At 52.0% G+C, this 26,181-nt stretch overlaps 1 protein-coding gene across 2 annotated transcripts in view; it reads left to right on the top strand.

The window, feature by feature from the left end:
- The window catches only part of BIN3 (bridging integrator 3), a 42,047-nt gene that overhangs the window by 13,229 nt on the left and 2,637 nt on the right, over window positions 1-26,181 (top strand). Inside the window, exons 2-8 of one of the 2 annotated variants that reach the window (XM_084884465.1) lie at window positions 11,671-11,719; window positions 17,835-17,875; window positions 18,196-18,257; window positions 19,262-19,398; window positions 19,909-19,949; window positions 24,956-25,097; window positions 25,352-25,486. In XM_084884465.1, the coding sequence (XP_084740591.1) occupies window positions 11,671-11,719; window positions 17,835-17,875; window positions 18,196-18,257; window positions 19,262-19,398; window positions 19,909-19,949; window positions 24,956-25,097; window positions 25,352-25,486 (607 nt within the window). The remainder of the gene's footprint in view (window positions 1-11,670; window positions 11,720-17,834; window positions 17,876-18,195; window positions 18,258-19,261; window positions 19,399-19,908; window positions 19,950-24,955; window positions 25,098-25,351; window positions 25,487-26,181) is intronic. The other variant, XM_084884466.1, reaches the window with a different exon arrangement.

The following is a 26,181-nucleotide window of genomic DNA, read 5'->3' as shown; positions in this document are numbered from 1 at the left end:
CTGGCAGTTCCTCAAAAGGTTAAATATCAACTTAACAAATGGCCCAGCAATTTCACTCCTAGATATATACCCAAGGGAAATGAAGACACATATCTACCCAAAACATGTACATGAATGTTCATAGCGGCATTATTCATAGTAGTCCATAAATGGAAACAGTCTAAATGTCCATCACCTGATGAATGAATAAAAATATTATAACTAGAGGCCCAGTACATGAAAATTCATGCACTGGAGGGGGGTCCCTCAGTCTGGCCTGCCCCCTCTCAAAGTCCAGGAGCCTTAAGGGGCAGGAGGCGACCCAGGGATCAGGGGAAGGTGATGCCCCCATCATACCTCTGCTGCTGCCACTGCCGACAGCACAAGCCTCGGCCTGGCTCTAGTTACCTGAGCCTCAGGTGGCCCTGGGCAGCTTGGCAGCCACCATCCAAGGCTTACCTGCACCTCAGGCAGGCCCTGGGCAGCTGAGGGGTTGTGAGGACTGGGCGGCACCATCTTGTGGCTGTGGGCACCGCCAACTTTGAGGGTGTAGCAATCAATTAGCATATTTCCTTATTGGCTGTGGGCGCCACCATCTTTGTTAGGGTGTGATGGTCAATTAACATATTGCCTCTTTATTAGATAGGATAATAAAAGTGTAGCATGCTAATTAGACCACACTGCAAGGAAAGCCCGGGTCCCAGGTGCCTGCCAGCATGGATAATTCTTGAAAACATTTGCTAAGTAAAAGGCTACATCCAATATAATAAATAGCTAAGATGCTAATTAGACAGCAGAAGGACTGTCTGGATGAAGGCGAGGGCCAAGGCAGCCGGGGCTGGGAGGGCCTACCCTGATGTACGAATTTTGTACATCAGCCTCTGGTATTATATAGTTCCATTTGTATGAAATGTCCAGAAGGGGAAATCCATAGACAGAAGGTAGATTAATTGGGGAGGAGGGAAGTGGGAGTGACAGCTAATAGATACGGAATTCTTTTGGAGGTGATGAAAATGTTCTGAAGTTAGATAGTGGTGATAGTTACACAACTCTCTGAATATGCTAAAAACAACCAAATTGTACACTTTAAAAGCATGACTATTAAGGCATATGAATTACATCTCAATACTGTTATTTTAAAATTTTAATACACCAGATTCTGAGTGAAGATGACAGATAGAATACCTACATCTAATTTATCTCCCTCACAAATCCAACAAGAAACCCAATAAGGAGATTTTTATTTTTTTTAATTCCTTTCTGGAAGAGATTTTTTTTTTAATATATATTTTATTGATTTACACAGAGAGGAATTGAGAGGGATAGAGAGTTAGAAACGTCGATGAGAGAGAAACATCAACCAGCTGCCTCTTGCACACCCCCTACTGGGGATGTGCCTGCAGCCAAGATACATGCCCTTGACCGGAATCGAACCCAGGACCTTTCAGTCCGCAGGCTGACGCTCTATCCACTGAGCCAAACCAGTCTCGGCTGGAAGAGATTTTTTTAAGGCATAAATAACCCTGACCAGTGTGGCTTAGTTGGTTGGATATCATCCTGTGCCTCAGAAAGGTTGCTGGTTTGATCCCTGGTCAGGGCACATGCCGGGGTTGCGGGTTCGATCCCTAGTGAGGGGGGCATGCAGGAGGTAGCCAATGGATGTTCTGCTCTCACATCGATGTTTCTCTTTCTCCCTTCCTTGCTTTCTAAAAATCAATAAAAATATTTAAATATAAATATAGGCATAAATCTGCAAAATTAGGGAGAATAGAAGTTACATCAACAACATTTGGGAACTGGAATGCACTTACATGAGGTAACTGACTTAGCAGTTTCAAGAAAACCAAAGCCTAAGCTGACATTTAGAAAAACTAGGAGTCATCCAACTTACACCACTGAATTCTCAAAGGTTCAAGAATTGATGGCACCAGGTGCCTATAGAAGTGGGGTGAGCGGAGCATTCAATTCAGGAGGACTGGTTGGAAGCTGTTCATGATTAAATTCAGAACCCTACCATCTCCTCCCGAACCCCATTTCACTGGGAGACTGTCCTTGCCTCCTCTGAGCACAATAATGAAGGGACTCCCCTGGAGAGTGTGAAACGGAGTTTCTGTCGTAGGGCACACAAAGGTAGATATACTGTGTGACACTAATAAAGCTTAACCTTCATGGCCCCTTCCTTGCATAAGCCTTTCCCAGGGCCCTGGAGGGAACCCTGGCTGTGTGTTCATAAGGTCCTCTGTTTTTGTAAACTTCAGAATGTATTTACACTGCTCTCAGTTAAAACCTCTGCCTTCCCTTCCTCCTGCTTAGGTCAGGCCGCTTTGGAATGGCCTGTGCCTTTTGGAGAATGGGACAGGGGTGGGGATGAATTGCGAATATGCTGTTTTATCTGTAATTTGTAAAGGCATTTTTAGAAAAGTTGAGGAAACAAGTGAGAAATTACAGATTCCTGAGTTGAAAATACACAAGGAGTATACCATTTTGGGCCATCTTTAAATTTATTTTAAAACTAAGGGGGAAATTGGATCAAAAATAATGGGACACAAAACAGAAATGACAGAGATGAGCCATTCAATCAGTAGATGTTCTGAAATCTCGTGAAGTATAATACAACAAAATATTTTTGAATTGTATCAAAAGCTAGAAATGAAGAGAATGAAATCAATTTTAAATAGAAGTGATGATTGATAAGCCAACAAAGAGGAGGAGCAAATCATAGAACACATTGATAAAACATGCAAGTTCCCGGTGGATTGAACAAGTGAAGAATCCTTGATCTATGATACACTCTCCTACAAGGACAGCAGTGGCAAACTGGTTACTCATTCAGAGAGCATTAAGATTAGTCACCATGCAAGAAAACCTGAAATGTATCCTGAAATCTGAGCCTATTTATGAAAGAAACATGAGATTATCCTAAATTTTACAGCAATCCTAAAGTTTATATTATTTATATATTATCAATAAGCTGGGGGAAAAACTTTTCTAAACTGTCAGTAGTAGAAAACAAATTTCAGTCAACCATACTAGATGTTGTCCGAATTACTGTCTTTTTTCTCTAAGAAAATGGTGTACCAACTCCGTGTCACATGAAGAGGCAATCATAGGCTTTGCAGCCAAAAAATACAGGGAAATAAATATAGAGGTGTGTCAGGCAGATGATTAATAAAAAAAATATTAGGTTATTCTTGATTTTCTGATGTTCCTGTTGTCAGCTTTTATAACTTGTAATTTATTATGCTCTTTTCTCTGTCTAAATAAACAGTCACTTTCATGCCTATTTTTATATTTGTAATTTTGCATTAAGAGGCCATGCAAAGTTGTATAAGCTTCAGGCCCACAAAACCCAAACCCACTTGAAGCACAGTTGAGGGCAGGACCCCTGTTCTGAAGGGTGAAGAATGAATGCATGCGGTGTGCACACATACGAACACACAGAACTTCTTGTTCTCGCTGAGCGCCCAGATTGCTGCGCTGGGCCTTTATTCCCAAGTCAAAAGAGTGGAAGAATCTTCTCTAGGGAATTTTACCTGCCCAGGAGAAAAGACTAGACACTGACATCACGGTTCCCCACAAAACTGCTCAGATTACCCTACACCCATGGTCAGCAAACTGCAGCTCTCGAGCCACATGGGGCTCTTTGGCCCCTTGAGTGTGGCTCTATCACAAAATACCACAGCCTGTGTGAGTCTATTTTGAAGTGGCATTAGAAGAAGTTTAAGTTTAAAAAATTTGGTGCTCAAAAGAAATTTCAATCGTTGTGCTATTGATATTTGGCTCTGTTGACTAATGAGTTTGCCAACTACTGCCCTACACAATAGACAGTAATTATTCGCCTATTCACAGCTTCTAGTCAGATTTTCCCCCCCAATCATATATATGAGCAGATAACCAGTAATTGCCACACATCCAAGTGAAGTGTCTAGTATGAAAACTGGAGACTAAAACATAAAATAAAAGCAACTTGAAGGAAAACAGAATATAAAGGAAGAAGAAACTTTTGTAAAGCTATCATTAAGAGCCTCAGGTAAGGCATCCATGAAATAAAAACAATATCATAAAAAAGGACATACTAGAAAAGAGCTCTTGGAAATTAAAAATATGATAGAAATGAACAACTCTTTAGAAGTATAAGGAAATAAGGAAACACTGAAAAAATAGAGGACAAGCCCAAGAGGGTCAGCATCAAAATTACAAGAATTTCAGAAATAAGAAACAGAGCACAACAACAAAGGTGTTGTGGTTTTTCAATCCCAGAACTCACTGCTGTAAATTGCCAAATTGAAAGAGCCCTGTTGAGCACCGCAGGACAATGGGTGAAATTAGACCCGCAAGGTACATGAGCATATGAACCAACAAGCTTGCATAAAGAAAATAAAAGCAGGTCACATAAAAGGATGAAAATCACAGCAGTACTGGGAAATGAGAAGCCAGGGGAACAATGCCTTTGAGATTCTGAAAGAAATCATGTCCAGCCTATAATTTTATACCCAGGCAAACTAGTGTGACAGTAGAATAAAAGCATTTCAGTATGCAAAGTCTTAAAAATTACCTCGCACACACTTTTTCTCCACCTAAATGAAGAGTAAATCAAGGAAGGAAGACATGGAATCCAGGTATCAAAATTCACGGGAGAGGCAAAAGGAACTTCTGTGAGGAAGGCGAGGGGGGAAGCCCAGGATGCCTGCTGTACACCAAGTGGAGGTGAACCACTCGAGGTGGAGCAGGCCAAAGTGGAGATAATAGAACAACTGATAGAAATTAATGTATTGGGAGTAGACTTAGATAAGTGAGGTGGAATTAGGGGTAAGTACATGGAAAATTAAGCATGTGAAAGAAAAGTGACAATTATTGTAATGAAAGCAAAACATTATGCAATGCTACTAGTTATATATTGCTGTGTAACAAATTACCCCACAGTTTAGTGTCTCAAAACAGTACCAGTTTCTGTTGATCAAGAATGTGGAAGAGCCAAAACCAGTTTGGCTCAGTGGTAGAGCGTTGGTCTGCGGACTGAAGGGTCCCAGGTTCGATTCCGGTCAAGGGCATGTATCTGGGCTGCGGGCACATCCCCAGTGGGGGATGTGCAAGAGGCAGCTGGTTGATGTTTCTCTCTCATCGACATTTCTAGCTCTCTATATCTCTCCCTTCCTCTCTGTAAAAAAGCAATAAAATATATTTAAAAAAAAAAAAAAGAATGTGGAAGGGTCTGGGGGTTCTGGCTTGGAAACTCTGGAGGTTACAATTCAGTGCATCAGTCAGAACTGCAGTCTTCTGAAGGTTTGGCTGAGCTGAACAATCTGCTGGCTGCTGTGTGCAGGAAGGAAAATGCATCCCATTAGGCTCCTAATAGTTTACTTAGTATTGCCCTAACCAAATTATAATAAACTAGAGGCCCGTTGCACGAAGATAGGTGCAATAGGCCTTCCTCTGGCACCCAGGACCCAGGCCTTTGCTCTGGCCAGGGCCTTCCATCTTCTCTCCAGCTGGAGCACTGCTCCTGTAACTCCCTCCACCCCTGCCCTCCCCCTCATAGCAGGCATCCTGCCCCACCCAGCCGCTCCACACCTGCATGTGTGCTGCCTAGAGGCCTAGAGTGGCTGGGGGGCAGGGCTGCCGCCATCTTTGTCAGGTTAATTTGCATCCTCCTGATTGTTTTGGTGGGTGTCGTGAAGTGACGGTCAATTTGCATGTTTCTCTTTTATTAGTGTAGACTATATTGAGAAGAAGGAGAGTTGCTAGTGTGCCTTTGTGTTACGGAGGTAGAGATTGTAAAGAGATTTTTTTGTTTAGTTAAGTCTTCCTCTTCCAAAATAAAAGATAAATAGCTAATGCTTAAAACTTAACACTCATGAAGTAGCAATACAAGCATTTTTATGTGGAAATGCAAAGGTGCCAACTAAAAACACAGAGCCAGTTACAGTGCTTGTCTCAACAATGAGGTTCAAAGGCCAAGAGCAGCTGTCACCAGCCTTTTGGACCTCACAAACCACCTAGAGCCTAATGTTTTACTTAACAAAGCCTGGTGCCTTATTAAACTATTCACATGTATAAGTCTGATAAAAGTAAAACTTAGATCAATAAAAGGAAATCATAAAAGTAATAAAGTAGCCCTAGCTGGTTTGGCTCAGTGGATAGAGGGTTGGCGAGTCCTGGGTTTGATTTTGGTCAGGTGCACACACGCACCTCAGTAGCATGCTCCTCCCTGGCCCAGGGTCTGGTTGGGGTGCGTGCAGGAGGCAACTAATCAATGTGTTTCTCTCACATTGACATTTCTCTCTGTCCTTCCATTCTCTCCAAAAATCAATGGAAAAATATCTTCAGGTGAGTATTAAAAAAATAATAAGTATAAGTGAATTTTTATACTGAGGTGGAAGAGGCAGGCCTTTCTCAGTGTGATTACACCAAAAGAAGAAATCATAAAGGAAAAGATAAATTGGCTAGATTTGTTTTCGTACTCAACAAAAGCTTCTGTACGTAAACACTCATTGTCCAAAGGATAAAGGCAAACCCCAAGCCAGGAACAAATCCTGATTAAACAGGTCAGAGGCTGGTGGTAAAATGTTAACTACTTCTATCTTTTAAGAAACACAAACTGTTTCAGTCTGTCTCTAAGGCAATTGGCAAATACAGCAAAGCCTTGGACATGTATACACTGAGTAGCCAGATTATTATGATCTCTGAACACATAATAATCTGGCCACTCGGTGTATATCCTATATAATAAAAGGCTAATATGTAAATTGTCCCCTTGACCAGGCGTTCGACCAGCAGACAGTCCAGCCAACCACCCATGTCCCATCTCCCTTTGCTTTTTAGTCTGGTTGCACTGCGTTTCCTCTGCTGGCTTGTCCCCACCCATGTACGAATTCATGCACAGGGCCTCTTAACACACACACACACACACACACACACACACACACACACACACACACTGAGTAGCCAGATTATTATGCATTCAGAGATCATAATCTGGCCACTCAGAGTGTGTGTGTGTGTGTGTGTACACTAATAAAAGGGTAATATGCAAATTTGTCAGGACACCCTCACAGTAACAACTGAACAGCAGCCTGCATGGGGTGACCAGGCCAGCAAGGGGGAAGTTGGGGGCAACCAAGCCAGCAAGGTGGGGAGGGGGCAGTAAGTGGCGTCTAGACTAGCAGGAGGGCAGTTAGGAGTAACTAGGCAGCAGGGAGACGCAGTTGTGGGTGACCAGGCCTGCAGAGGGGCAGTTGAGGGTGACCAGACCAGCAGGGGATCAGTTAGGGGTAATCAGGCAGGCAGGCAGGCAGGTGAGCAGTTAGGAGCCAGCAGTCCTGGATTGTGAGAGGGATGTCTAACTGTCAATTTAGGCCCAATCCCCCGTCCTGGATTGGAGATGGGTTCCAGTTGAATTTTGCCAGGCCTCTAATATATTATATATATATGAGGCCCAGTGCATGAATTCATGTATGGGTGGGGTCCGGCCAGCCTGGCCAGGGGGAGGCGACATGGGTGTTTGGCTGGCCTGCCTGCTGGTCCAACTCCTGGTCAAGGGGACAATTTGCATATTAGTCTTACATTATATAGGATATATATACACTGAGTGGCCAGATTATTATGCGTTCAGATCATAATAATCTGGCCACTCAGAGTATATTGACTCAGCAATTTCAATTATGAGAGTTTATCATATGTGACTAATCCTTGATATGCACAAAGATTTAGCTATTAATTTTGTTTATAATAGAAGGAAAATTTGAAACAATTGAAGTAACCACCAGTAAGTAATGTGAATTACAAAAATAAAACTAACCAGTGTGGCTCAGTTGGTTGGAGCATAATCCCATACGCTGGAAGATCGCTGGTTCAATCCCCAGTTGGGATGTGTACAGGAGGCAACCAATTGATGTTTCTCTCTCACATCAATGTTTCTTCTCTTCCTCTCCCTTCCTCTCTAAAATCAAAAACATTTCTTAAAGTTGTATAAATAAAATAAAACTAGTATAATGAAACACTAGGTAGCTTTTAAAAGTCAGAGCAATGAAAACTATATTGGCATATAAAAACACTCATGATACATTTCCTCTGTTTTTAACATTTATGTACATGAGTATATACATGTGTACACACGTATGTACACACTGAAATTTAGGATATTACTGTTTATTTTGGGATTATGTATTTGTCATTTGTGTTTTTCCATGTTTTTCCAAGCTTTTGACACTGATCCGGTGCTAGTTTAATAAGTCAGGGGGGATAGGGGGAGGGAACTAAAGGGAATTTTTTGTTTTATTTGAAAAATATGAAGAGTGAAAATAAGAAAACAGTAATCATATTCTTACTATCTAGAGTTAACCACTACTAACATGTGGCACATTTGTGTTAGTTTTTTTTTTTCTTTCTTCAAATTTTTAAAATATTAATACCAAGCCAATAACCTTGGTGAGCTTTTACATATGAGTATGTAGACTATTTGGGTATTTTCCTCCCCCACCTTTTTCTCTTTTATATTTTTCTGTATTTCTCAAGTTTTCTCTGATGAGCATGCTTTACTTTTTAAAGGAATGAAGTGTTCTTTAGAATACATACCATTTCCTTTATACATATATGTGTGTATATGTATATATACATATATATATATATGTATATGTATATATATATATATATATACATATATATATATATATTATTGATTTTTTTACAGAGAGGAAGGGAGAGGAATAGAGGGTTAGAAACATCGATGAGACAGAAACACCGATCGGCTGCCTCCTGCACACCTCCCACTGGGGATGTGCCCGCAACCAAGGTACATGCCCTTGACTGGAATCGAACCTGGGACCTTTTAGTCCCAGGCCAATGCTTTATGCACTGAGCCAAACCAGTCAGGACCATATCGTTTTTGTTGTTGTTGTTATTGTTGTTGTTGTTTTTAATATATTTTATTGATTTTTTACAGAGAGGAAGAGAGAGGGATAGAGAGTTAGCAACATCAATGAGAGAGAATCATCGATCGGCTGCCTCTTGCACACCCCCTACTGGGGATGTGCCCACAACCAAGGTACATGCCCTTGACCGGAATCGAACCTGGGACCTTTCAGTCTGCAGGCCGACGCTCTATCCACTGAGCCAAACCGGTTTCGGCGCCATACCATTTCTTAAAATATACCCAGTCAGCACTTCATACCTTCAGGTTTCACATCCACGGACTCAATCAACTACATATTGAAAACCACACCCACTGTTGGGAACCCATGGATGCAGAGGGCCGCTATTTACACAGTTTTATATGGGGGACTTGAGTATCTGCAGATTTTGGTCTCCACAGGGAGCCCTGGACCGCCTCCCTGCCGAATAACAAGGGGCTACTGTAATAACAAATGCATGTGAACGTGTGAAATGATGAGTAGTGGAGAGAAAACTAGACTGGATGTCAGCTCCTGGTGGTGTATTCCTGGCTCTGCTATGAGCCAGAGAATGACCCTGGGCTGGTCACTGAACCTCTCCAGATCTCTCTCATCTACAAGAGAGAGGTTTAAACTGGAAACATTTCTATGGTAACTTACAGTTCTAAAAATATTGTGATGCTAAATTAAGATTGAGAGAGTCTGTGGCTCCACAAATAATGGACTCTTAAGTTCTTAATTTCCTGGTATCTAGTCTACAGTATTAGACTCCAGTTAGCGCCGTCCTGAAGACCACTCTGAGAATTCTTCAGCATTCTCACCCTACACTCCATGTTCTCAGAATGGAGATTCGGTTTCCATAAGCTGGAAGGACCATCTAGTCCAACTGTTGTGTTTTATAGTTGAAAAAAAACAGCTCCAGAGAGACTGCAATTTGTTCAAATCACAAAACCAGTCAGAGGCAGAGATGGGTTTTCTGATTCCTGGTCTGAGCTTTTTACACCACACATGCTTCATGCACCACAGGGTCGGTCTTTGCTCAATGCCACCAGGACCTCATTTGTACTGTCACCCAAATGGTCCTTGAGGGCAATTGTTCACTGTCCAAAGCCATTGTGTCAGTCAACTGTAAGCTGATTTGGGGGAATGGGGGCCCAGGGAGGGATCAAGAAGCTCGTCTGTCGTACCCTTTTCTCTTTAGGTCTAAGAAAGGGAAATGGCAATTTCATTTTTTTTCTCCTTTCAGTTCCATAGCTTACCTTTCCCCCCAGTAATTATATAACCAGAGATGATTTGTTTACAGAAGCCACGTGAATCAGCCAGACCCCAGAGGGTTAACACTCCCAAATTACGGGGTGGGTTAACAATAAACAGGATGTCCTCCAGAAATTAAATTTAAACCACTGTGACTCAGGCTGGCCCATCCTCTAACCAGATCACTGTCTGGGTTATTATCGGTGGTTAATTATACCATTGGGTTTAGCAACATTTTGGGCCAAGAGAAGCCAGGCTGGGGAGAAGGGGTGTAGAGAGAAGGGGCCCGGTGGACTGGGTTTAGCAACATTTTGGGCCAAGAGAAGCCAGGCTGGGGAGAAGGGGTGTAGAGGGAAGGGGCCCGGTGGACGGGGTGGAGGCAGCAGTGGGAGCGGGAGGTTTGAATGGAAGAGGCTGAACGGAGTGAGAGTGGTGGTCTGACCTGTCCCCTCAGGATTGTCCTGCAGCCTCTTCCCTGAGCTGATCCCGGGAAGGGGGTGAAGACTATGTGCCTATAGCTGCTGGGCTGCACTGTGTTTGCTTTTTAGTCTGACTGCACTGCTTTTCTCAGAATTTACAATCATAAGGTTTTCAACATCTTAAGGAAGCTTCTAGATTATCGAGCTCAACCCCCTTGCTTCACAGAGTAGAAAATTGAGGCCCAGGGCAGTGGTTACGTGCCGAAGGGCAGCCTGCTCAGTGAAGGTGAGGCAAGGCTAGTGCTCAGGCTGAGACTCCCAGACCATGGCCTGCCCTCTGCCAAGCCGGGTTCCATTTCTAAGTGGAGGACCTGAGGTGCAGAGCCTCCTAGCAGCTTCAAGGCAGAGTTGGGCTGGATTTCAGATTCTTAGTTAGCTTCGTTTAGATTTTGTCAGTTGTCAGTAGTCCAGCCCGGCTGAGCCTTAATGCCCCTCAGAGGGTCATCTCTCGGCAGCCATAGGAGCCCTTCAGAGCCAGTTTGTCCCTCTGAAGGGAATAGTGGAGCACATACACATGTGTGGTTTGGATGATGCTTTTCTAGACGTGTTTTCTAGGACAGTGGTCGGCAAACTGCGGCTCGTGAGCCACATGCAGGTCTTTGGCCCCTTGAGTGTGGCTCTTCCACAAAATACCACGTGCAGGTGCTTGTACAGTGCAATTGAAACTTCGTGGCCCATGTGCAGAAGTCGGTTTTCGGCTCTCTAAAGAAATTTCAATCGTACTGTTGATATTTTGACCACTGTTCTAGGATAACAGTGAGCCTGTACTTTCTAACTTTGCAGTCCTTGAGACACAAGGTTTATGGTGACCTTTGTTCGTATAGTATCTCCCCTTTCCTGCGCTGGGGCAGAAGGTGGTGCCCAAGACCTGCATCTGACACTGTCCATGGGAGCATGACCGTCCCAGAGCCCAGCCTGGGCACTGATGGTCCTAGGCCCACAGGGCACGTGGTGCGGGTGGCAGAAAGCGAGCCATTGCCATTGTCTTTTTACCTGTATTTTCTCAGCTCTGTTTAGCCACATCCTTCCCCATTTCTCCTAACATCCCTCTTTGTCTCTTTGTCTTGTAGGATTCCTTTCAAGATTGGGCAGCCCAAGAAACAGATTGTCCCCAAAACAGTGAGTAGCCCGATTCTTTCATTCTGAGACTCAGTTCTGTCTCCCATGGCCTTCGCATAGCATCAGAGTGTTGACTCAGCGTGTGGCTGGGAAGGCAGACCTGGGCCTTGACATTCTCAGTGGCATAGCTCTAGAACTTCGCATGGACAGGGGCTCGCAGGGACCTCCTCTCCTGTAACATTGTCCTTCCTCGGCTCAGCCTGGGAGGTGGAAGAGGTAGATGCCACAGGAGAGGAGAAACACACTGCTTCTGACTGCTCATCTCTGGGATCGGCGTGCAGCCCTCATGTTCCTAAGGGAGCCTGAAACAGGGACCCTGCCAGTACGCATCCCAGCCCTTCTGTCGGCCCACCTCAGGCTGCAGGAAAGTCCCAGAAGCTTCTCCAGGTCCATTTGTCTCCCCTGTCAACTGCATTCCTCGCCAAGACCCAGGGTCACTCAGCACGGGGGATAATGGAATTCTTTCTCCTTGTAGCCCTCAGGGTTTATCCCTATTTTATCTCCAGAATTGGAAAGAGAGGGAATCACAGCTTCTGAGAAAGTTAGAGCTGGAAGCCTTAGAGATCATCTGGTCCAGCCTCCTGAGTTTTCCTGATGGGGAAACCGAGACACGGGGTCCCAGTGACTCTCGAAGGCAAGGAAAGCTAATGCTGACCCAGCTGGACTAGGAGCTCAAGGCCGAGCCTCCGTGCGGACCCCTTCCATTGCTGTGCGGCCTCACACAGCTGGGAAGACCCCTCAGGTGTGGGGATCAGTGAAGAATGGCCGCTGCAACCGCTCCCTCAGAATCTGAGCGAGGCCCTTGGTTTTCATCTGGGAGGCAGTAACTGTCAGCCTCTCTCGTTGTGACAGCTCCAGGAAGCCTGGGGAGGCCTTGCCTGTCATTCCAGCCCCTGGCAGTTCTCCGCGTCTCCACATCTTAATAGCCCCGTCCCTTCCTGGCTCAGAGCTCAGAGCTACAGGAAGATACAGCTTCAGCTGGCGGGAAGGGTGCTCAGCAAGCAGCTGACCAATGGCTCTATCTTTGGGAATTCCAAGGTTAGGTCCCTGAAAAGGAAATGGGCCCGTGTTAAAAGGGCCCTTCCCCTTTTCAAGCACAGGCTGGCTGTGGAGAGACTCCGAGTCTACCTCCCATGCAGAGCTGACCATCTGTGGCGGCTCGGCTGGCGCTCAGAGAACCTGGGCGTGCAGCGCTGGGCTCTGGCCGGCTGCAGGAAGTGGGAAGGTGTGGCTGTGGGTCTCCGGAGTGTAATCCAGGGCAGATCTGAAAGGGAAGTGGTTTTGAAAAGGGTCTTGTATTCCCAGCACTCACTACCAAAAAACAAAACAAACAAAAGTCCTCTCAACACCCCAACCTTTATCGAGATGGCCTTGTTCTCCACAGGAAAGTAGAATGCAGCTTCTGGCTGCTTTGCCGGAGTTTGTTGACAGGCAGGTGGGTGGGTGTTTTAGTCTGAAGAGTGGCAGGGACTCCGCAGGGGAGGGCAGGTGCATGAGCTGAGAAAACCCTCTGCGCCCGTGTGGCCCTGTGGGCCGTGGCTCCCTCGCCCCCTCCTAACACCGTCTTGCTGGGGATGAAACTGTGGTCCTCGAACTGTGGCATCAGCTCCCTGCACCGTCTGGGCTTTGAGTAGCGGGTAAGAAGCCAGACTCCCGGCCTGGATCCCCATCCTGGCTCTGGCACACTGTGTGGGACCTCAGGCAAGGCCCTTACCTTCCTGAGGCTTCGTTTCTCCTCTATAAAGTGAGGGTGATGCTAGGACCTAAGCCATTGGTGCTAACGAGTCTCACATGAGATGATGCCTGCGCAGTACTTGGCGCAGTGTCTGGCACATGGTAAGGCCTCAATAAACACTAACTGCACTGCAGGCAGAGAGGCAGGTTGATAAACGCCCGAGTGCTCCGCCGGTCCCAGGAGCTGGCGTCCCTGGTGCAGTGTTGGCGGGAATAGAGTATTGCTTCCTCAACCCCCAGGTTCACTAACGTGTCTGCCTCAAGACCCTGCCTCTCCAGAGTCCTGTTCTCCACTTGCCTCGCCTCCTGCCCCGCACGCCACGGGGGCTGTGTGTTATCTCAGCATCGTCGCCGCTGCCCCCAGCAGTGTGACGCACCCTGTTGTTCTCGCCCAGGCACTCTCGGGGCGGGAGGCAGATGGGCTGCCTGGGGTATTGGAAGTCACGGCACCCTGTCATGGGAAGAAATGTTCATGTTATCTTCAGGGAGTTTCAGGAGGTTTTTGGCTCAAGACACTCAACTGTCAGACACAAAGAGAGCATTGTGTGTCTGCCCTCTCCGGCTCATGTGCCCAGGTTAGTAAGGGAGACTCCATTATTGTCACAGCTCCAGCTGGAACGGCACGTTCTCTGCAGGCGCTGGCCAGTGGAACTGCAAAGGACGGTCCCCCACCTCCCCGTCCTCAGCGTCTGCCTGGTCCCTTCCCTCCCCCGGTCCCATAGAGGAGCTGGAGCATCTTGGCGCGGCGAGAAGAAACTGCCCCTCCCCCCACCGCCTGGGAGGCTGGAGAGCTCTCTGAGGCCGGTTCCCGGGCCGCCCACCAGGGGAAAGCACACACCTCAGTCCCTGGCGAGGCGGGCACTCTGTGACGTCAGGCAGAGAGAGCCTCTGCTTGAGGAAGATGTCCTTGTAGCACGAGGAGCCTGAGCCTCATTCCTGTCCTGTGGCACCGTGCCATGGGTCCCTGCTTCCCCGAGCAGCTGGCGGATCCAGAGGGCCCTCCCGGCTGGCCTCTTGTCACTGAAAGAGCATAGGTTTGGCTGAGAACTCGGCCCATTCTCTCAGTTAACAAGAACTGAGCTCCTGCAGGTGCCAGCCTGACCCGAGCGGGGGAGATTGCAGGGAGCCGTGCGGCCCCTCCCGCCACCCTGAGCCGTCCTGGGCTTGGCTCTCCTGGAGCTAACCTCGCCACCCGCCCCGCCCGCTCTGACCCGCTGACAGTCGTGCACATGTGTTTGCACTCGCATTCTTGACGGCGGTCCAGCTGCCTTTTTGGCAGAGGCATCAAGCATTCAAAGATGTTCAGATCTTTTGTGTTTGGCTCTTCCCCTCAGAATGGATAGACCTTGGAATGAGACTCCCATGGGTCCCTTTATTCCCCTTCTGAGCGGCCAGAGTCCTGGTGCTGTCCCCCAGATCTGTGCCCAGGGGAGGAGAGAGACCCGGGGACTGTGAGCTGTAGAAGCAGCCCACACCTGGCTCCAGGGCCGAGGAGGTGAAACATTCATGACCTTCTCTTAGGCTCACAGATGACCTTGAGGGACATAACGTAAAAGGACCAGTCTCTCGCTCTAACACGCTTCTGAGCTTCCAGTGTGAGACCTCGAGTTTCTCATCCACCAGAAAGCTCCACCCCAGCTGGAAGCCTGCAGTCCTTCTCTGTGCAAGTCTGAGCCGCCCAGCCAGGAGGCCCAGGTGCTCCTCATCCCACACACGCAGCGCGGGGCCTGGAGCAGAGCGCCCAGGGCTGTGGCCCAGGGGTCGGGCGCTCACCTCCCCTCAGAGCACCTCCTCCGTGTCCTTGATCTTTAGGAGAGCTGCATTCTGGCTAAGACATCCTTCGTTTTAATTTCATCTTTTCAGGGAGAAATATCTTTGCTATGTAAAGACTGGCTCACATCCGACAAACTAAGAAATAAATTGTCTCATGAAGGCAGGGCCCATATAGCCCCCCGGGCATAGGACGCCAGGCTTAGCCAAATTCAGGAGTGCCTTGCTGTCAGTGGACCACATGCTTTGCTCTGCTTCTCCTCTGCCAGGGGGTCCCAGACCAGTCTGCACCCCCAGTGGTCCTCTCACCACCCCCGTGTGGAGGAGGAACAGGCCAGCACCGCCCACGGGCCAGGCACCTGCCCCGCACTCCACATGTACTTCTGGGACCCGCAGAACCAGCAGGCGAGGCTGGCGTGTTACCCCATTTCATTGTCAGCCCCTGAAATTTACATGGGTGAGGCCAAATGTAATATCCCCGTTCTAGACAAGAAACTGAGATTCAAATGGTAGGTGGGCTCCGGGGCTGGTGTCAGAGTTTGCTTTATCCGTCTCTCCCAGCTCCTCCCTTCCCTCTGCTCCGAGGGAGAAAGGCTGGGCCGGCTTCAGTGCTCCCACCTGCAGGCCCCGGAGGCCTTTCCTGCCGTTAGCTATCATCTGATTCCTGTCAAACTGCAACCCCCTGTGAGAGGTAGCACTTTAAACTCTAATCGGTACGTAGGCTTTAGTGCAGTGGTTGGCAAAACGCAGCTCTGTTGACTAATGAGTTTGCCGACCACTGCTTTAATGGGAGTGAGTTTTGAATATTCTCTTAGGAGTCGCTCTTGGTGGATCAGAAGGAAGGCGATGAGGAAAATGGGTTCCTGGGTGGAGAAATCGTGGGTCTGCTCCTGGTACAGGGTTCTAGATGCTAGGGTCACAAAGTAGGGAAAGGACCATGTGTTCCTGCTTCTACATTTCCCAGTTCACATGCTGTGGTGCCCTGAGGACCTCAGCTGAGCCGGGCCCACATCACCCTCACTGCCCCCGCCCCCACCCCTCGCCCTCCACAGGGCTCCCCTGCTTGCAGGTGTGTGTGTGTGTGTGAGATCATCCCCACCAGGGCCCATGTCTGTTGTCCATCAGGGTCTCCCTGGCGCCTGGCAGAAGGCATTGCACTTAATGGGTGTTCTTTAAATGTTTATGGGATGCATGAACATACTTGAAAACAATAAATAAAAGGCCTGCACCAGGAGTCTGAATTTTAGCCGTCCTTACGTGAATTACACTCCTCTTTTGGCTTCATTCTCCTCGTGTACAACATGAGATAATTGGCCGGAATCATGTCCTGCCATTCTGTGACTGGAGTTTACCCACGTCCACACGTGGAGAATGAGGTTGACGGGCCTTACAGTACTCTTCCACTGGGCACCTTTGGTGGAAGGCTGCAGGTGAAGAGCAGTGTGGCTTTGACCATTTCTGCAAATTTAGACCTTCAGCCTGTCCTGGCAAGGTCTTGGGGCGCAGCCAAGAATCCCTCTTTCTGAGGCCATGGCTTCCATTCCTCAGCAACAGCTTTCCCCTTGTCCTGGAATGACGGCCAAGGGCACAGGCCTGGGGGCTCATAGTGCAGCCTCACCTCTGTCCCCGCCTGTCCCTGGGGCCTCCTCACACAGTGCGGGCCGTGGTGCACTGCCTGCTGGCTGCATTGGGGAACCGCATTGAGCTCCCCTCACTGAATGTGGCCAGGCTTACCTCTCAGAGCCCCTCAGCCCAGAGGCTCCACACGGAGGCAGGGCCTGGTACTGCCGCATGGACCAGAAGGAAGGAGAAGCCTCTAGCCAGCCCCTGCTTTAGGCTCTGAGATGTCACTTACTCCACAGGCCACGTGCCTGAGGGCCATGGCCGAGGCCCCTTTTTACGGGGGGACATTCAGCCGTGGAAGTGCAAGTCACTTTCTTGACCTCCCGTGGCATGTAGGCGGCAGAATGAGGTCCAGGGCTCCACCCGTTCGATTTAAACATTGCTGGCCCAGGAAATCTGATCGCTAAGTAATCGGGAAGTTAGGGAGTCAGGCCGGAGTCGGTAGTGTGGTATTTGTGTTTGGTACATCCCAGCACACAGAGCGTGGGTACATGGTCTTTCTTGATCCACCGTGGAGCTGGCAGGTAGGACCGGGAGGAACCTCGGCCTGTGGCCATGGAGGTGACTTGCTCAGGCCTTGCCTCAGAGCTGCTGAGTGGCAGACAGAAGTGGAGTTCAGACCCACCTTTGCCTCTGCCCCCTGCTGCCTCCCTGGCTGGGCGTCCGTCGCATGGGGAGCAGCTTGCCTGTCCCCAGAGGGAGGGTGAGAGAGGAACGCCGCGCAGTGCCCGCTCCCTGCGGTGGAACAGGAGCCGCCGGTACTTGCCTGGCTGGCACGTCCGGGAGGGGAGTCTCTGGCCCTAAATCAGACACTTAATTAATTGGGAACACAGGAGCACTGTGTCGTTAATGACCTGCCAGTGCCTGTGCGAACGGGACCGTGTTGTTTCTGCAGAGTGGGGAGGGTGTGGAGGGAGTGTCTGGAGGCTGGCGGATTTTTTCCAAAGTTGTCATTTCTCTGATGATTGAGCTCTCTCTCTCGTTACAGGTGGAGAGAGACTTTGAGCGGGAGTATGGAAAACTGCAGCAGTGAGTGTCACACCCCCGAGGAAGGGGCTGGGATCGGACAGTGGCAAGAGCCTTCTGCCAGGTCTCACTCCCGCACGGTTTGTCTGCTTGCCCGTTGGTGGGAGCAGCGCCATAGCCACCTGCCAAAAGTCCCCCAGCTCACGGCTGTGACAGTCGTTCACTCGTAGCCTTTGGGTGCGTGGCCTCTTGCTTCCGTCAGTGCGAAGAGCCCCGGTGGGCATTCCAGAGCACCGAGTTGGGCCTCCCCGCGAGGATGGGAAGGCAGGGGACCAAAGCCAGTTGGCGACGCCAGGTACCAGGCCCGTGCCCTTGCCTTGCAGGCTGGAAGAGCAGACCAGGAAGCTGCAGAAGGACTTGAAGAAGAGCACAGATGCTGACCTGGGTAGGTGGCATGGCCCCCGAGCTGGGGCAAGGTGGGTGCCCTCCTCCCTCAGTCACCTTAGGGTGCACTTGGTAGATGTCCAACAGATGCCCCTGAGAAGTGGCCTGAGGTCAGTCTTCACGTAGCAGAGCCCACTCTCCCCTTTCCTGGGCATAGCCACCGCCGCCACCACCACAGCCAGGTGCAGTGCTGGCTCCTGCCAGCTGTGCCGCAGAGCCTCAGGCCAATGTGGTCCAGAGAACGTGGGCACGTCTGAGCATGACAGCCCTCACTCCTGGCCCCTAGCACCTCTAAACTATGTGTGCATCCAGCCAAGCGGCTGCCTTTGGAGCCCGTGTGTTATTTGTTTTGAAGTTAGTTCTGAGTTACCCGGACGGCATCTTTCTTCATCGTGCCCCACTGCCTTTCCAGTAAGTGTGTCATTGAAACCAGGGTTACCTAGCTACACCATACCTGGCCTTCTTTTGTGAATAAAGTTTTATCAGAACACAGTCATGCCCATTCTTTAGGTATTGTTTGTGGAAAAGTTGAGTAGTTGCAACCGAAACCATTTGGCCATCCAAGCCTGAATTCTGGTCTCTGGCTCTTTACAGTAAGTTTGCTGCTCTGTTGCAGCATGCTGTGTTTCCCTGGTCCCCAAGCACACTGCGCCTCCCACCGCCTGGAGAGGCTTCTGACAGGCATCGTCCTGGACCCCAGACTGACTGATTAGAGTCCTTGCAGCTCGAAATCTGCATTTCTTACAGCTTCCCACCCCGATGAGTCTGTTAAAACCCAGAGTTTGGAATGTTGTCATTGCAGCAGGTAAAGCTGCCCAAAAGAATGATCCAGAACATCAGGTGATTGGGAGTGAACATTGTCCAGTAAGGACCAGTGCCTTATGCTCTGTGGCACTTTGCCGTTTGTGTGGCCTCTGGCCCTGGGCGCAGGCCCCTGGGCGCAGGGCAGACGGGAGCCCGATGACACGGCTTGGAAGCCTGTCCCTGAACTCTGGCTCCTCACAGCCATGTCCAAATCCGCTGTGAAGATCTCCTTGGACCTGCTCTCCAATCCCCTCTGTGAACAAGACCACGACTTTCTGAACATGGTGACGGCCCTGGACACGGCCATGAAGCGGATGGACGCCTTCAACCAGGAAAAGGTGCCTGGGGCCGGGTCTCCCCCATCCCGTGGCTTCTATCTGGAGGAGCACCTACGTGGAGGCCTTAACGGGCTCAGGCTCCTCTCGGTGCCCTCTGCCCTCCGAGGCCTGGGTGCTCTTTCCCGCCGTCTGCTCTCCGTGGCTGCCAGAAGCTCACATCACCCACAGGGAGGCCATGAGGGAGGCACAGTCCACTCCGCCTCGCTGAGCAAGGCCTTCGTGGGCCTCGGCAGACTGCGGCGGAGGGTGGGGATGTATCCGGGATGAGGACAGGGGCTCCTGTTGCCCTTCAGGCCTCTGGTCGCCATCTCTGCCTCACTCCAGTGCAGTTAGGAGGGCCCGCCTGCCTGTCCTGTCGGGCCCTCTTCCCTGCAGGCTCTCGGGGTGCCCTGACAGTCCCCTTTCTCTTCTCAGGAGCTGCAGCCTCCCCTTTAGGAAGAGCCTGGCCCTTTGTATCATTGGGTTTTGATATCATTGGGTTTTGATATCATTGGGTTTTTCTCCCGACAGGTGAACCAGATTCAGAAGACCGTGGTTGAGCCCTTGAAAAAGTGAGTAAAGGTCATCTGGGGACTAGACTCAAGGCACTCCTTGCAAAGGCACGTCAGTCGGTCCCCTGGAGACTGAATATCATTTCCAGCCGCCTGGCCTTAGGCTTGGGGTTGATGGGAAACCGACGGGGTCACCAGCTACACAGCGTGTGCCCTGCGGTTGACCCCTGGAGAGAACCGGCCACTGCCCAGCGCTGTGACGGGCACGTGAGCCCCAGCAGCTGGCCTGGGCTCTGGGAGTGCTGCCATTCCCCTTGTTCCCGTCGGAGGACGGGCAGAACCTGCCGAGTTAAGCCGGCAGCGATCTTGGCGAGCCCTCAGCGGAGATGAGCAAGGCCTTTCATCTCCAGCCGGACTGGGAGAGCAGCTGCCTGCACACTCGCGTTTGAAATGTGGGGGTGGCCGCACATGGGGAAGGGCGCAGCCACGGTTCCCGCCTGGGAAGGTCCCTCACTCGTGACCTCTCAGGGTCAGAAATTCTTCTGGGAGCCTCTTCTGTCAGGCAGGCTCTGGTCCTCGATCAGACGGGCCTATTCCCTGGGTCCCCCGAGGGGCTGGGCACTGCCTTGAAGCTCCCGAATCACTTCATCTCCTGCCCCGGCCTCTCCCAGGCGGCCTCTGACCCAGCAAGGCCGTTCCGCCGGCAGCTGCGCCCCATTACCTCGCTGGTGGTCCCTGGCAGCGGCCTCCCCAGGGCGGGTAGGGAGGCTCTGCTAATTACCACTAGGCTGGGCCACGGCCAGGAGGGACTGGGAGCAGGTTTTGATCCTCTGGCCCCTGGTGCTGAGGTTGTCCAGCTCCTCACTCCCTGTTCGGGTCCCTGGGGTGGGGCTCGGGGAAGCTTGTTCTAAGCAGAGCTGCCTGGAGGCTCAGCCACGGTGGGGAGGCTGGATTTCTCCCTGCACCCCTGGACCTTCCCTGGGCCTCTGGCCCCTAACCCCCCTCAGCCCCCGTCCCGGGCACAGAGCAGCTGGGTGCTGAGGAGGCCCAGGAGAGAGAGATCAGGGCTCCCATTGCTTGTGGGTGCTGACCGGTCTCCAGACAAGGGTCCAGAGCTGGCTGGGAAGGACCAAGGGTAGAGCAGGCCCTGCCCATGGGGGTCTCAGGGGCTGCCACAGAGACTGCCATGGGCACCCACGGCTGGCAGAGCTGGGCAGGGGACACCAGCCCAGAGATCGGGGACTGGCTCCTGTCTCCATTTCACAACCAACGAGGCGGCCTTGAAATCTGATGCCTGGCTTCTGGAGCCGAGTGCAAAGAAGTCCCGGCTGCTTCCCACCACCCTGGCAGCCCACCACCTGCCAGGAAGGTGGGTGAGTGCGGAGGGGGCGGGCACCATCTCCGCAGCAGATCCGCTGACCTCTGCGTGAGCCCCTGGCCGGCTGGCTCCCAGGCTGGCTTCTGTGCATCTCGGGGCCGACATGCGATCCCCCGCCGCCCAACCACATAAAACCCGCACTGCCTGTTGCCTCCTCTTGCCAGGAGAGACCCTCCCAGGGACCCCAGCACCGGAAACAGGAAACTGCAGCTTTCCTGTCCTCTGATGAGGAGCATCGCCACATGGCCACCCACCGCCCCCAGCCTCCGCCGGGGGCTCGGCCTCTAATCCCCCCAGGCCTGGGCCATGCTCACATGGTCGGATGGGGATGCTTTCAATTTCCCTTTCCTGGTGGGCGGAAGATCCCGGCTGTGTGGGCACAGATTGAGGAATGGCAGGCATTCCCCCCCAGGGCCGGCTGCTCCCAGCCCACCTCCCAGCCGGCCTCTTTCCGCCTCCCCTTTCCCTCCTCCCTCTCGCTGCCTCTTCACCCCAAGGGGAGGCACTTTGCTGTTGAACCTTAGGACTGGCAAGAAACAGGCAGTCACCGTGGGCAGAGCCTCAGCGAGTACCTGGTGTAGGCCTGGCCCGTTCTCGCGTCTTGGAGGATGGACGTAGCTTAAGATCTAGTGCGGAGGCCATGACGGCCTTCTCAGCCCGTGACCTTGGCCAGGTCCTGTTCCTCTAGTCCACATGTGTCAAACACAAGGCCCGCGGGCCAAATCCAGCCCGCCAGGCCTTGCAATGTGGCCCGCACCGCGCTGTCATCACTGCACTCCGCCGTCAGTTTATGACATTGTCAGTTTATGACTGTTCAGTAAACCATTCGGCCCGCGATTTAGGCTGGATTTTAGATTTTGGCCCCTTCTCTGATTGAGTTCGACACCCCTACTCTAGTCTGTTTTCCCACCCAACCTTTTGGGATGGCAGAGCCAGTGCCCAGCAGGGGAGGGACGTGTCAGGGCTGAAGCGGAAGTGGAGCCCCGCACAGAGCCCCGGGCCCCTCGCTGCTGGTGACGGGGGCGGGGCAGGCGCTGAGCAGAGGGTCGGACAGGCCCCGCGTGGTTCGCTGTGGCCGCCCCGTGAGACTGCGAACTGCACGCCCAGGGAGAGCGGGGCCCCCTCCTCGCCGGCGAAGCCAGCAGGTTCCTGGGCCAGCCTGTCCTTGACTTCCCTCCCTGCTGACTTTCTCCCTTGGTCCGGGAGGTGGAGAGGAGAGTGCCCACGTGGAGAAGGGGTCCTGCGGCCAATGGGCCCTCTCCTCCACAGCATTGTGCTGTGTATAGGCCCCTCGCGTGGGCCGGCCTCTAAGCGGAAGATGGGGGCTGGGCCTCCGGGAGCAGAAGCCCAGAGCCAGGGGTTACAGGGCCCCCCCTCTTTTGTTAGCCACTCAGCTCATACCGGCTGATCCTGCCTGCCTGACCTTGGTTTTCCCACTTCATGTGAGAAGCGTGACGCCCGCCATATATCCCTCAGGAGTCCCGAAGCCACCTGGGGGGAAGTGACTAGTGATCCAGATGCAGTGAACTAAGTCACGGAGCCTTCCGTGGCCTCCGGTGTGACAGGCGCTGCTGTGGGAGGCAGAGTCACGGGGAAGAGTTTCCCGGAGGGTCTGACAGCACCAGCGCCCAGTCCCTCCTCACAGAGGACAGGTGGTCCTGCTGCCGCGGCTGCAGACACAACCACTGAGGCTGCCTGGCGCTGCGTGGAAACCTGGACCCGCTGGGTCCCACCTCACTCACCCCTGGACTGCAGACACATGAAGTGGGAAAACCAAGGTCAGGCACTGGGGCCGTCCAGGCAGCAGGTGGCTTCTAACTAGACCATCAGGGTGACTGCTGGTGGCCCCTTGTCCTTGGGGTGGACAGGGAGGTGGTGTGTGGCTTCTCAGGCCCACTGCATCTGCTCCCTCAGCTGCTGGCCACCCTCCTCCCAGGAAGGGATGGGCGTTACAGCAGCTGCCTGGGGCCGAAGCACTGAGTCCAGCCCCCTCCCCGCCATGGGCTCACCTGTCCAGACCTCCCCGAGGGGACCCTTGGTCCCGGGGTGGCTGGTTCCCCCAGCCATTTTCCTGGGCACCTTACCTCTGCCTGGCAAATCAGTGGTTTAAACGTATTAGTTTGATTGGTGTGCGAAAGAGCGTGTGACTGAGGCTTCAGAGACGTTGCATGGTCTTACCCACTTCTCATTCCCAGTTAAGGCTGAGCCCTCTGGACACCCTTTCAGTTAACAGAATTCGTTTTAATCACCTTTCTCAGCGACAACACCTTTGTTTTATCAAAATCTACTGCCTGGTTCTAAAGCTTTGTTTGGTACATTTAGTACTTCGGTCAAGTGTACATTCTGTATTCTCCGGCAAACGTACTCATTACTCTCGTGTCACATGTATTCCTGGTTTGCTGAGGCATTTAAAGCCAACTTCATGGTCACAGCCCCTTGAGAGGCAGCCTGGGAAACCCCTCTTCGTGTGGCATCGGAACTTCCTGCAGACAACCGTGCGCTCAGACGCCCTCCTGGCTGAGCGCAGGGCCAGGCTGCCGTCCCCATCTTTCCTCTCCTCTGGGATGCTCCGGAGAAACTGGCGCTTCCCCTGGTCCCGGGTCACCCACTCAACCCGTGCACCCACCACACTGCCATTTTCCTCTGTGGTGAGGCCAGACCTCCACCGGCTGTGCCGGAGCGCCTCCTGCCTCCTGCCCTGCCCCGTTCCGGAAGGCCTGCCGGCAGGCTTGCCTGGCCGTGCCCAGCACTCCCTCAGATTCGGTCATTTGTCAGGGACATGCGGCCTCCCTGCTGGGATGAGTCCTGCCTGTGTCAGTCTCCGTCACCGTCCTTCCCGGTTAGAGGTGGCACTGTCGCCAGTGCGTGCCCACGGGCCCAAAACGCCCGGCGTCTGCTGCTGCCTTTCTGGGGGCTGCTCCTGAGTCACGTGAGGTAGGGGACGTCCTGGAGTCATTTTCCTCAACATCAGGCTGACAGCGTGGCCGTTTCAGTGGTAGAACAGAGGTCCCTGTTCTCGCCGTGGTCAGCTGGTAGGATAGGCCAGGAGTAGGGGCTTTTTGTTTGTTTTCTGGTTTGTTTGTTAGTTTGTTTTTGGGGGTGGACTGTTAGAAACTTCTTTATTAAAAGTGGGGTTTTTTATTATTAAAGGATAGTGGACATACGACATTTTCTCCTTTTCTGGTGTGAACATACTGCTGGGACATGTATACAACTTATGAAGTGATCACCAGGAGTAGGTTTTGATTGCAATTCTGTCACCTGCTGGTGACATCTGGGGTGGTGGGACACTGGAGTTCTCAGTTCTGGACCATCACTTCCTCACTGTGGCCTGGGACGTGTCCTGTCTTCTCTCTGGCCTGTTTCTTCCATTTTTTAAAAGGAAGATGTTGGGAAGGTGACTTCCCAGGAGCCTTCAGCACGGCCTGCCCATGCAGGTCTGTGGTGTGGGGCAAGCCTCGGAGGGGCAGCGTAAGTGGCAGCATGGATTCATGAGCCTCTGTGTCTTCCAGCCAGTGAGCCATAGCCCTGGGTTCTTTCCCTGGCCTGACCCCACAGGCCTTGTTCACAGAAGAACCCCAAGACCTAGAATAAGATCTGGCCCTCAGGAGGCACTCAGAGCGTGTTTCCGAGTGAGTGCTGAGCTGCCAGCCAGCATGGGCCGCATCCAACCCGCCTGTGTCAGCAGGTTCGGCAGTGTCTTCCCGAGCCTCAACATGGCGGTGAAACGGCGGGAGCAGGCCCTGCAGGACTACAGGAGGCTGCAGGCCAAGGTGGAGAAGTACGAGGAAAAGGAGAAGACGGGGCCAGTGTTGGCCAAACTCCACCAGGTACCAGAGCGAGTCACATGGCACACACAGCAAGCTGCTCTGAGCCTGGGGACCAACTCAGAAGCTGTGTGTGCGCCCTCACACACACACACACACACACACACACACTCACACTCACACACACACACTCTCACACACTCACACATGCACGCACGCACACACACACACGCACACACACACACACTCACACCCCACACCACCCCGCCCCGCCCAGCAGGGATGCTGGGAGCTCTGACGGCAGGTCTTGCTCCCAGGCCCGAGAAGAGCTCCGGCCGGTGCGGGACGACTTCGAGGCCAAGAACAAGCAGCTCCTGGAGGAGATGCCGCGCTTCTACAACAGCCGGCTCGACTACTTCCAGCCCAGCTTTGAGTCCCTGGTCCGAGCACAGGTGAGCTGCTCCCCGTGCCCGAGCGCCAGCCCAACACCTCCCTCAGACAGTCGTGGCTTTGTGCACACATCTCATGCCTGCCCCATGCCACCCACCCTGCCCCCACGCCACCCACCCTGTCCCCACACCACCTACCTGCCACCCACCCTGCCCCCACGCCTCCCACCCTGCCCCCACGCCACCCACCCTGCCTCGGCACTGCCCGAGGGAAGGCAGCCAGGGTCCTCTGGCCATTTGCTGGACTCCGTTTTGGTTCCTGCGTTGCTCTTTGGTTAATCCCAGCCTAGAACGAGGTTCCATGTTTAACAGCTCTTCTCACGTTTCACTGCAAGAATCAGGAGGTGCACCATCAGCACCTCCCTCTGAGGGGCAGGTTCTTCGCCTGGTGTGCTTAGGAGTCAGGGAGAGAGGCCCGGGGGGTGAGGTCTCTTTCCTACACCCCCACCCCACCCGTTGGCAGGAGACCACGGAGCATGGTGAACCCTGGGAGAGCCACGCGCGGCGCACGGGCCGTGGTGCCCCTGCCAGCGGGAAGGGCGGGCTGGGTGTGGTGGAGGTGCACAGCGGAGCACTGGGCCAAGCTGTTAGAGGCTCGCCATGGGCCAACCCTGTGTCTCCCACTCCTCACGGGTGAGGCACAGAGTGTGTAATGGTGTAGCTGCTGCCCTCCTTGCCCCTTCACCTCCCATCCTTCG

This window comes from Pipistrellus hanaki, assembly GCF_964339955.1.
Source record: "Pipistrellus hanaki genome assembly, chromosome: 5".
NCBI classification, from domain to species: domain Eukaryota; kingdom Metazoa; phylum Chordata; class Mammalia; order Chiroptera; family Vespertilionidae; genus Pipistrellus; species Pipistrellus hanaki.
The sequence above is the reverse complement of the archived record's forward strand: the minus strand, read 5'-3'. Positions and strand labels throughout refer to the sequence as shown.